Here is a 13342-nt window from a genome sequence, read left to right on the forward strand (position 1 = left end):
GTAAAGGCTATATATATCAAGTGCTTAATTTAGTAATTTTGTGTTTATATATTTCAAAATAACAGTTACTGGATACAACAGCGGTCTTGGGTTTCTTATCTGCCTAAAGCAAATTTTCAATTAGATCAAACAGATGTTTGTGAACATTGTGTGTCGTTTCTGATTTCAGTTTCTTTTTAATTTGCATATGAATATTTCACCCATCCCATCAATACTTATTTTTTTTGTAATTTTTATTCTACATGGTGCAATGTTCTTAAAATCAAAAATTAAAAAAAAAAACAGCAAATAAAGTTGTAAAAATTCTTTATTAACCTAGCTACTTAAATTTATTCCTCGTCAACTTCAATCTGTTTTCCTTTTCCTGGACGCTGGGGCTTGCGGCGTGAGACTGTACCAGCTGGTTTAGGTTTAGGCGTGGGTGGGTTTTCTAAAGCATCCAACTCAGCATCTGTTAGTTGGCCTTTGTACCAATCAGCGCTAAGGACAAAAAAAATAAGATGTTTTCACGCAAAACTGTAGAACTTAACACTATTTTACAATTGGCGTTTTATTTCATTGGTTATCTTTATGTTTTATTATTTTTGTTTATGTTGTCGTTAAGTTATAAGTAACACTATATATACTATAAAATATATATACATTTTCTATTTTAATTTAATAGTATAAAAAACTAATGACAGTATTCTTTTATGTATAATTTCCTTCCTTACCATTCAGGTACCTTCCTCGCCCATTCGCATTTCTTACTGACGTCATCGAATGCTTGTCCCAGCTTACAACCAGAGCGACGGGGTGTATTGCCGTTGATGCATACATAGAAGAATTGACAATCTTCAGGGTCGGCATATCTGGGATGTGTCAGACCAAAAGTCTCGTTCACAGGCGGGCAGTCAAATTGGAATACATCTATAAATTAAAAAGTTTCTGTAAGCAAAGTAATTAAAGAATAGAGAAGCAACACTGTGTTAATTTACGGCCGGTCACTATGATTTACCTATCTTTGATTTTTATTACCAATTACAGAATTTAACAAAGCTGAAAATAATAAAGCCTAGCAGAAGAAAAGGAAGAAGATTTAGATTTTTGACATAACTTATTAAGGATTTTGTTAACAAACTCTCCTTTATAAGTAAAGTTTTTGTTAGACTGTTTATTGAGACTGGCTTATTATCTCTGATATTAACTTTGTCTCAAATAAATTTTTAAGACACTTTAATTTTAAAAAAAACGCAATTAATTTTACCACAATTTTTTTCTACTTTTTGATTTTATTTTAATTTATCTTCCTGTCCAACATCACATACTTTTGCAATAACTGCGATTCTTATTATGAGTTCGAGACATTATAGGTAAGGTTTCCTTTTCGCTTATATATTTCACCAGAAGCACATTTTTGGCTTTCTTAAAGCTACTATTGTAAAATTAGCTTGTTTACAATTTAATACGTTAATAGTTTTAGCTACGATTAGACAATTACCAATTCAAAACGTAAGTTTTACGTATTGAGGTAGGAACAGCAGAATATATCCTGCACCAAATCTGGAGCAGCCCATCTATTTACCTCAACCTGAAGAAGATTACAGCTACATAATACTGATCTCAAGTGGTATTGTGTTTCTGTGGTGTGCAAAGTGGCCAGAACTCCTGTGCCGAAGAGTCGGGGATAAAAGTGGCATCGCGTAATGCTTCTGGTGTTGCTAGTGTTCATAGGCTACGGTAACCGCTTACCATCAGATGAGCTGTAAGCTTGTTTGCCCAACCTAGTCGTATAAAAAAAACTTAAAAACGACATTAAAAACTTTTTACTTATCAACCTACCAGCAGCTCCACATCCCTTCTTCTTAGCCTCATCAGGCCAGGTGCAAATTCCCGTCCGCTCGTTGTAAACGAGACCATCAGGGCAAGTGATCATGTTGAACTTGCCGTCTACGCAGTAGTAGAATTTACCGCATTCTTTGGGGTCTGAGTGGGAGAAGTAACCGTTTTGACGAGGACAGTGCTGGGCGGGAATGGGTTCCTCTATAAAAATAAAAAATAAATCATATTATATAAAAAATCTAATATATAAAATTATCGTGTCGCGGTGTTTGTTGCCAAACTCTTTCGAACGGCTGGACCGATTTTGATGAAATTTTGTGTTCATATCGGGTAGGTCTGAAAGTCGTCAACGTCTATTTTTCATACCCCCTAAAGTACAAGGGGGGGACGGATTAAGGAGATTAATAATATATGGCAAAACAAAGTTTTGTGGGTCAGCTAGTTTATTATAAAATTTCAATTCCTTGATTTAAATTATTTTTAAAAATTAAAAATCGCGATATCATTATAACGAATTACAATTTAACAGATCAGTATCAAATTTTCATTTCGTATTGTGATGTTTTAATTAACATTTTATAATAAAAAAGAAAAAAAATCTTTAACGGTTGTTGACATATAAATGTACAAATATATACACAGTACAGTAATTCTTTGCTATAATGTGACAGACTTGAGACCACTTTAAAGCATTTTTTTATTAAATTGTCACGACTACAAAAGCTATTCAATAAATTCCAGCACCGCATCAAGGCCGTAGCTCCCTTGAGATTGGAAAGTTGTTCCGAGCAAATATAACCTTTTAGCTGACTGTGATTATATTGATGCTACCAGCCAGTCTCACCAAAATGGCAAACACGTGTCACTTCCATTCACGTGCTGGCTGACCTTTACTATCTATGATTATTTTGCATATGTTAATTATAAACTTGACAAAATTTTATTTAACGATATATTTGTATACAATTTAATCAAAGTATGTGCAAACAAATGATATTTAGTCAAATTCAACTGCTTTATGTAAAATTAGTATACCTCTGTATTCTAAGTAAAATGCTTATTATAATCATACAAGTGAAAATAAAACACAATGTATATAATGTGCCATAATTTCTCAAATAAAATATTTTCAATTTATAATATAATTTTACATAAATTAACATGATTCGTAAGTGTAATTAATGTAATTATTTTTTTAAATTCAAACTAAATTATAAGCTTAAAATTTCTAATCCCACGCCATTAAAAGCAAATGCTGTAGACTGACTTACACAATATCTGCTATTTGGATGTAAATTTAGGGTAAGGGATTTTGTTTTTCAAAGACTTCTGTACAAATTTTAGTACATAACAGACATATTTCGTATATTTGAGTAATTATAGTTTGTATATCATGGCGTACGTCATTGGCGTTGGAACTATATTATGTATATCGATGTTATCACTTATTTTCTTTCTTTTGACAATAAAAACTTCACAATATGTTAGTTTTTAATCTAAATGTACTCGTGGATACCGCTCATATATATTATATTTGAGGTTTATTTGGTACTTTTATATATTATGTGTTGGATTATGTGTTTCAGATATTGTGTTTCTAGCATACTTACGTAGTTTAGGACGCTGAGAGCAGTCGATGTTGAAGGGTAAGTCACATTTCTCCTCTTCTGGACTGTAATCGTTGAACACCATGCCATCAGGACAAAGTTTCTCGATTATTTTGCCTTGTCTGTAACATTAAAATAAATTAATTTACGCTTACTGCTTCATTCTTATATTTTTAAATAAGATTTTTAGGATCAATTTTATTTAAATTTCAGGTATTATATCTAGTAACGAGATATATATGTATACTAGCTGTGCCCGTTACTTTGTCCGCGTGGAATTTAACAAAGAAGTTATCAGTATAAAATAAAATAAAAAATACTAAAAGAAAGTAACCTAGGTTACTCCTTATTATATGAGATATCTGCCAGTGAAAGTTCCGTCAAAATCGGTCCAGCCGTTTCAGAGATTAGCCCGAACAAACAGACAGAGACACAGACAGACAAAAATTGTAAAAAATGTTATTTTGGTATATGTACCTTGTATACATCCATATGCATTTAGTCAAAAGCGGTTATTTCAATATTACAAATAGACACTCCAATTTTATTTATTTACATAGAGTATAAATATACGACTTCTAAAGTTCTTTCTCTTTTTTTTTAATTTTCGAAGATTACTTTCAGTAAGATTAAAAAAACTAAGGTATAAAGAAAGAAGTTTTTTTAATGTTTACGCGAATTTCATCCATTGAATTTCAATAAATAAGTTGTACTTATATTGCTTTTACAATAGATACATAAAGGAATAGTTTCGCAATTAATAAAGAAAACAACAAAGTATAGGTAACTTATATTCAAAGACACATGCATATAAGTTATATAAAGGTGAAAATTAAATAGTGACTATATGAATTTTTTTACTTGTAGCTGTTAATTTATTCTCTCTAAAATTAACATCAATAAGTACCTTAGTCCGTTAGACGGTCTCTAATTTAAATATGTATCATATTGCAAGAGAAAGTCTTGTTACAATGCTAAGTTAAAGAGATTTTCAAGTCTAGTAGAACTATATACTGTATAGATTCATAAACAATATTCATATAACTTTAATATGTGATTTACATTTTTTTTAGCTCAGTTTTAATAACTTTAATAGAAGAAACGAAACATTTTTGCGGAGTATGGTATTTATAACAAGAATATAAAAAATACTGTTGTATAGAGAACTTAATTTTTTTAAAGTCGGTTAAAAATAAAAAGAACGCATAAGCTTAAGGACATTTAAATAAAATATCATTAGCAAATATTCGCTTTTATTAGCAAAAATTGTGCTGTGTGGCTACGGCACTAAAGAATTTAGCCACCCCCTCTCTTCCCGTGGGTGTCGTAAGAGGCGACTAAGGGATAACAAGGTTCCACAACCATCTTGGAACTTAAGAAGCCGACCGATGGCGGGATAGCCATCCAACTGCTGGCTTTGAAATACACAGGCCGAAGACGGGCAGCAGCGTCTTTGGTGCGACAAAGCCAGTACTGCGGTCACCAACCCGCCTGCCCAGCGTGGTGACTATGGGCAAAACACATGAGTTCACGTTATTTTTGACGTAAACTTGTGGAGGCCTATGTCCAGCAGTGGACTGTATAGGCTGTAATGATGATGATGATCATTAGCAAATAATTCTGTAAGATTTGACTAACTCATGCTCTGTCAATAAGGCAATTGTAAATAAAAAAAGTTCTTATAGCAATCATCGAATAAAAAAAACAGCTTTAAATATTACATTCAAATATTGATCACTTCATTTAATCAAAAGCAATATTCAAAAATTTATTGACTCGCTTCAAAATGTTTAAAAACAAAGGTTCATATTTTATCTATTTTATCATTCGCTTTAAAAATTATTTATTTTTAAATGAATACTAACTTGTAAAATAAAGTAAAAACGAAAGCTTTTTTCCTTCAGATCTTTTCGTGTTCAAGACTTGTAAAAGGGCTTAAAGCGCAACATTCAAGAATGCGTTTGATTAAAACTTGTTACTGGTAATCTTAAATTAAATACTTATGATTTTAACAATGTTTTAGTTAATGCGACACATCTAAGGTGTTTCTTTATAACGCGTTAATAGTTTTTATCTAATCTTGATCTTTATACCGAAACCTATGAAGTGCTTGTCGAGGATCGAAACCTCCACAGACCACCACGTGCACGTACTGTATAATAGTTTATTTTGTTTTATCCGAATATTAAATTTAAGTTTAAATCGTCCATAGTTTTATTTATCAATCTGTCACTTCTGCCACAGGAGAACCTACCATGGTGTGATTATAAAACTAACCTGCATTCGTAGTATTTATCACATTGTTCGGCATCCGCGAAGAAGCCGTCATCAGGGCAGGAGTTGGTGATCTCGGCATCACGTTCGTCATCAGCCGCTGCGCGCGCTGGCGGATTCACTGGTTTCCTTTTTACATTCTTTGGGACAGCTGACGATACCAATACTGTAATAACAAAATGAATTCGTGTGAATTTCATTTTTTTCTATATATATCGGCAATAATTTTCAGCGAACAACTATTTAGCTCATATTATATATAAGTATATATATATAATATTATATTAAAACGCATTTAGTGTGTAACTGCTGAGCTTCCACCAGCTTCGCCTCTGCAGAATCTACATTTCGAATCGGTGGTAGCATCACTTTTTAACTATAGTTATAATAATTAATTAAGATACCTAAGTACAATTTAATATATAAAAAGGCGATTCAAAGGTACTTTTGCAGATTATTTAAATAAAGTTAAGATTTTTTTTATAGATAAATAAAATAAATAGCGCTGTCTATTTGATTGCAGTATATTAAAATAATATAAAAATAATGTCACTTAGGTTTTTGAATATAAATGATTTGTATTTGTAATAAAATTATTTTTCATACAATTACAAATAAGTCACTAGAAATTATAACGTCTTTTTGTACATATTGATTTTTATATCTTTAAGTACTAATTCACAAGATACATACGAAGAATTAAAAAATATATTTTAATTAGATACATATATTGACATTGAATTAAAATGCAATCGAGATGAAAAAAAATTAATATAGCATAAACGACATTTCCTGGCGTATGCCCATACTTTACTGGTTTTCATTGACTTGAGTTCAACCTAGACTTCCTATTTCAATACGATTTTAATGAAGGTCGTTTTAAAACTATTTCATTTCTTTTTGAAACGTTAATGACAGTAACAAGGTTAATTGCTATGTTAAGCTAAGCATATCTCCGATTATGATGACACCAAATACCATTTTAAAATTTTTGAAAAATTATAAATAAAACTTAAATAAATAATAAACAAAATTAGCAATAAAATTAATAGATAAAATGAATATTTAAAAATACGAATTCCAAGTTCTCCGTCATATTTTTCAAGAGTAAATACTCGCAAATTTAAATTTAATATTTTTACAAATGTTTGTACAGTATTACATCAGACGAGGAGGATATTTTTACGACTTATATGTGGGCACAATGGAAAATCACCTAGAAAAGACACCGAGACCATAAAAAAAATTTTTTTTCACCTGCCCAGCGTGGTGACCATGGGCAAAACACGTAAATTCACGCAATTTTTGGCGCGAGCTTGTGGAGGTCTATGTCCAGCAATGGACTGCGATAGGCTGAAGTGTTTGTGTGTGTAAGTGTGTTATACATTTATATAAAGTATCGAATATGTATAGGTTATATTGATTAAAAATTACAAATTAGTTAGTAAATTTAACCAAGACTTGTTGACTACATGTTGTACTTGTAACTTTAGTACATGATTCAAAACACGAGTAAGAAATATAACGACATCATTAATTATATTCTCATTAATGAAATAGATTTGATAAGTACCTACTTATAAATAATTTAAGATGTACATCGAATGACTCAAAAGCAGTTTACATAGTCAATTAACGAATTACACTAAAATGAGGTGACGTCTCACTCTTACTGCAATTACATAAAATACTTTCACAAACATAAAGCGTAATAAAAACTGTTTACAAAGTTTTTATAACAATGAAATGAATTTCTATACTTTTAACAACAAAAAAAAACCTTCGTATAATTGTTGATATATAAACATTTAACGAAAGCGATTCAGTAACTTTAAAACATAGAAAGTGTTTTTTTAACTATCACATACAAAATTAATATAAATAATCTGCTGTGTGGTTACGGCAGTAAAGAATATAGCCACCCCCTTTCTTCCCGTGGGTGTCGGCGCGAACTTAGGGAGGCCTATGTCCAGCAGTGGACTGCAATAGGCTGAGCTGGGTGTCTTAAGAGGCGACTAAGATATAATACAGTTTAACTACCACCTTAGAATTGATAAAGCCGACCGATGGCGGGATAACCATCCAACCGCAGGCTATACAAGGGCCGAAGACGGGCAGCAGCGTTTTCGATGTGAAAAAGCCAGCCCTGCGGTCACCAACCCGCTTGCCCAGCGTGGTGACTATGGGCAACACACATGAGTTTGCACCATTTTTGTCGCGAACTTGTGGAGGCCTATGTCCAACAGTGGACTGCGATAGGCTGAAGCTGTATTATCAATAAGTATTATCAAATAAAACAAAATTATGCTTAGGCTCGTATAAATACTAATAAATTAGGTTTTTATGTATTCTGCCCCAAGTTTATCAGAGCAATTTATTTAAGAACGTTTTAAGCAAAAATTATTATAAGTATAATTTAATATGTGATGAACTTAAGAGAACAATATTTTATAAACGATTATGAATTATTCTATAAAATCTATTGACCTCATGACCTTTAACCAGTTTTCCATAACACGCATAATGTTATCATTCATATATATTATCATTGATATGTAAACATGGTAATAAGCGCTAAAACTGAACAAAAATGGGTTAAGCAATATTCTGTACCGGTTTCTCTCTTACCTAACTTAACGAAAGTTGAGTCTGGGCCAAAACTCAGCTACAATGACATTATGTCCATGTTACAAGTCATTGAATTCAAATATCGATCATTAAAGTACATAGCAAACTATATATGACTCCTTTTACTTCTTTAGGTAACGTTCTATTGATAATAATAAATTAAAATTCACTTTTAAAAGTTCATTAGTACGTTCTTTTATTTCCTTTGTTAACTGCTCGTAATATTGATGTAAATCTTATTTTTAGCTATATATACATATACAAATATAAATTTATAAAAGAAAGTATTATTTATTTAAAAAAGATGTTTCTTTCTACATAAAGTTTTATTAATTATCGATTTAAATATGCTACTGCAAAATAAACTGTTACTATCTGTCTTACTCTGATTTATTAGTGGGTTACATTATAAAGGACCGGTTTGAAGGCGGAAAATGTCTTACAAATATATATTTTGTATATCTTAAGAACTTATAACTAATCGAACATATAATTAGACTATACCAATACTTAACAGTAACCTTGATAAATTGCTACAGCAGTCATAAACTCTCAGTATAATAATACACAATAAAAAAAGTTTAATTCAACTTACGAAATCGTTTGACATTGACGATACATTTTCCTAATTGTAAATATATTTTAATATTGATCAAGTCAATTTAAATTTATTACTTGTTTAATGTGTTTAAAAATTAATTTTATTAGTAGTGAAAATATTTTAATGTGATGGAATTACGAAAATCATGCATTAACAACTTCTTAGTAGGTATTCTAAAAGCATTTTGTTTTGAATAGTAGCAAGGTATGTCAACTGAAATGATGATTTAATTAAGCCATGGCCAATACATATAAATAAATAGAATTATATAAAAATTGATAATCAAATATAAAGCTTGACTAACGAAGTTAAATCAATTGTAAAAATTTGTTTTATATGAGAATTAGAATTCATAAAAATCATAAGAAATTTAAATTCAAAACACGTTAAAAATAGCGGCAAAAGCTTTCTATTATGAAAATCAACTTACCAATTAGACACGACAAAATAACAACACCTATCGACGATTTGAACGCCATCTTGCGAACTCCTTTTATTACTATAACAAGCACTCCTTAATGTCAAATAGTGACCTATCGATGATGCTCTCACTACGTTCTCTAGCGCACTGACAATAACATTTTTTGTCCTCCGTGGTTACCTGCTGAACGCCTTAGCGAAAGGTTACGATACTATACCCCTCTCTCTCCCACTCATTTATTTTTATATATACCAATACTCCTCACTCACGAGTTCTCCGAAGTATTTGGATCCTGTTATCGCTACGTGCTCTGCAAGAGAATTATCATTAGAACATGCAATTAGCAAAAGTTCTGTTAACCTTCTTTTAATGATATTTCTAGCGGATCAAATAAAATTTATTTTTCTAACTGTTCTAATAATGTTGTGTTACTTCAAAGATTAGGTTTATAATTACTTATTTGTAATAAAAGAAGTTGCTCAAAGTGTTGGGAAATGTGGGTCACATTAACAAGGCTTGATTAATTAATTTAATTGTTAACGACTAAATTTTTTGCACGAAATTTGATAAAGTAACATAATTGAAATAGAAAATAATTAATTAAAATATATAGACCATATTTTGTTTAATATAAAATGAGCCACACTTTAACTTACTACTTTAGTTTGACTGTATTATACATATGTATAATAATTATTAAATATTTATGTATATTATCAGATATAAAAGTCTGAGTCTATAGTTATCATATCAATAAAATTAAAAACAATTCCTTCAGGCGTTGAACACATTAAAGTACGAGACACATCTTCCACAACCAATTACTCGTTAAATTCAATATAATATAATTATTATAATATTATATCTCCTACACGAAGAAAGAAAAGTATTACAGGCTAAATCGTATCCGTATACTTATAAAATAACATTTAAAAAATTTGACAAATTATAATTTTATCTTACTAGCTGTGCCCGCGGCTTCGCCCGCGTTGAATTTTAGTGTGTCACAAAGTTTTCCAGGAAAACTTCCAGTAAACTCTCATCAAAATCGGCTTAGCCGTTCCGTAAACCTTTCTCTTGAAGCCCTCTCTCCATTGGTGAAAGATCACAAATGCTTTTGGGATCTTTGTTTTATAATACACTAACTGTTGCCCGCGACTACGTCCGCGTGGTTATGAAGATATATATTACTATTAAGATGCTTAACGCAAATTATTTTTTTATTTCTGTCACTTGAAATGCTTATCAGACTGAGTAACTTTTTAAAAGACACAATTTAGTATAATTTAATAGTTATTTTATAATACCTCTCTATACACCACATTTTTAGTTTTATTTTCAGGCTGCAGTATAAATAACCTATCAGGCGAACTTATAGCTGCTGTATATGTTTCATACAAACTATCAACCCCAATTAAACCACCTTAGCGGTGGAATATCGCAGTCCGTTCTTAGCAGACGTCGACTAACTATAATCTACCTCCCTGCCAAATTTCATCTTTGTACATCCTGGATGGATGGGACCGTCCAGCGGTTTTTGAGTTCTCGTGATGAGTGAGTCAGTGACCTTTCTCTTTTATATATATAGATTACAATGCATTATTTGGACACCTCCTCACCATTTATAGAGCACACATTTTAAATTTCAAGTCTCTTACTTCAAAAACATAGGACTTTCATACAAACTTTCAACCCCTGTTCAACCCCTTAGGGGTCGAGTTTCGTAAAGTTCGTTCTTAGCGGATGTCTACGACCTATAAGGAACCTACCTGCCAAATGTCAAGTTTGTATCTGTTATAGTTTCGGAGATTTCGTGATGAATGAATCAACCTACGATCCCCCGTTTTAACCCCAAAAGGGAGTCGGTTTCTAAAGGTACATTATTTGGACACCTCCTTACCATCTATAGAGCACACATTTTAAACTTCAAGTTTCTTACTTCAAAAACATAGGACTTTCATACAAACTTCCAACTCCCGTTTTATCCCCTTAGGAATCGAGTATCGTTAAATTCGTTCTTAGCGAATATCTACGTTCTATAAGGAACCTACCTGCCAAATGTGAAGTTTGTGCTGTTATAGCTTCGGAGATTTCGTGATGAGTGAGTCAACTTACCATACCCCGTTTTAACCCTAAAAGGGAGTTGATTTCTAAAGATGCATTATTTGAACACCTTCTGACTATATATATATATAGAGCATACATTTTAAATTTCAACTCTCTTACTTCAAAAACATAGCACTTTTATACAAATTTCCAACCCCCGTTTTATTCCCTTAGGGGTCGAGTTTCGTAAAACCCGTTCTCAGTGGATGTTTACGCCCTATAAGGAACATATTTGCCAAATTTCAAGTTAATAGCTGTTATAGTTTCGGAGATTTCGTGATGAGTGACTCAACCTACCATCTCCCGTTTTAACCCCAAAAGGGAGTTGATTTCTAAAGTTTCATTATTTGGACACCTTCTCACCATCTATAGAGCATACATTTTAAATTTCAAGTCTCTTACTTCAAAAACATAGGACTTTTATACAAACTTCCAACCCCCGTTTTATTCCCTTAGGGGTCGAATTTCGTAAAATTCCTTCTTAGCGGATGTTTACACCCTATAAAGAACCTACTTACCAAATTTCAAGTTTGTAGCTGTTATAGTTTCGGGGATTTCGTGATGAGTGAGTCAACCTACCATCCCCCGTTTTAACCCCAAAAAGGAGTTGATTTCTAAAGATACATTATTTTGACACCTTCTCACCATATATAGAGCATACATTTTAAATTTCAAGTCTCTTACTTCATAACTTCATAGACATAGGACTTTTATACAAACTTCCAACCTCCAATTTACCCTCTTAGGGGTCGAGTTTCGTAAAATCCATTCTTAACAGTAATTTACGCCCTATAAAGAGCCTACGTGCTAAATTTCAAGTTTGTAGGTGTTATAGTTTCGGAGATTTCGTGATCAGTGAGTCAACCTACGATCCCCCGTTTTAACCCCAAAAAGGAGTTGATTTCTAAAGATACATTATTTGGATACCTTTTTACTATCTATACATACATTTTAAATTTCAAATCTCTTACTTCAAAAACATAGGACTTTCATACAAAGTTCCAACCCCCGTTTTACCCCTTTAAGGGTCGAGTTACGTTAAATCAGTTCTTAGCATATGACTACGCTTTATATGGAACCTACCTGCCAAATGTCAAATTTGTAGCTGTTATAGTTTCGGAGATTTCGTGATGAGTGGGTCAACGTAACATCCCCCGTTTTAACCCCAAAAGGGAGTTGATTTCTAAGAAACATTATTTGGGCACCTTGTTACCATCTATAGAGCATACATTTTAAATTTCAAGTCTCTTACTTCAAAAACATGGGACTTTCATACAAAGTTCCAACCCCCGTTTTACCCCTTTAAGGGTCGAGTTACGTTAAATCAGTTCTTAGCATATGACTACGCCTTATAAAGAGCCTACCTGCTAAATTTCAAGTTTGTAAGCATTATAGTTTCGGAGATTTCGTGATTAGTGAGTCAACGTAACATCCCCCGTTTTAACCCCAAAAGGGAGTTGATTTCTAAAGATACATTATTTGAACACCTTGTTACCATCTATAGAGCATACATTTTAAATTTCAAGTCTCTGACGTCAAAAACATGGGACTCTCATACAAACTTCCAACCCCCATTTTACCCCCTTAGGGGTTGAGTTTCGTAAAATCCGTTCTTAGCGGATGTCTACTTCCTATAAGGAGCCTACCTGCCAAATTTCAAGTTTGTGGGTGTTACAGTTTCGGAGATTTCGTGATGACCTTTCGCGTTTATATATATTACTAGCCGTGCCCGCGGCTTCGCCCGCGTTTAAATCAGTGAGTCGCAAAGTTTTCCCGGCAAACTTCCAGTGAAACTCAAAATCTCATCAAAATCGGCTTAGTCGTTCCGTAAACCTTCCCCTTGAAGCCCTCTCTCCATTGATAAAACCGCATGAAAAGCCGTTC

General features: G+C 32.3%; 1 protein-coding gene across 1 annotated transcript; it reads right to left on the reverse strand.

Moving 5' to 3' along the window:
- Positions 1-289: 289 nt before the first annotated feature.
- Positions 290-9501, reverse strand: LOC123661003 (protein obstructor-E). Its single transcript, XM_045596022.1, has 6 exons — positions 9362-9501; positions 5706-5868; positions 3432-3550; positions 1822-2022; positions 714-909; positions 290-480 (listed from the first exon to the last, which is right to left on the reverse strand). The coding sequence occupies exons 1-6, from the start codon at positions 9408-9410 to the stop codon at positions 330-332; spliced, it is 879 nt and encodes a 292-aa protein (XP_045451978.1). The 5' UTR covers positions 9411-9501; the 3' UTR covers positions 290-329.
- Between the last annotated feature and the right edge of the window lie 3841 nt (positions 9502-13342).

The sequence above is a fragment of the Melitaea cinxia genome, chromosome 2, assembly GCF_905220565.1.
Source record: "Melitaea cinxia chromosome 2, ilMelCinx1.1, whole genome shotgun sequence".
NCBI lineage: Eukaryota > Metazoa > Arthropoda > Insecta > Lepidoptera > Nymphalidae > Melitaea > Melitaea cinxia.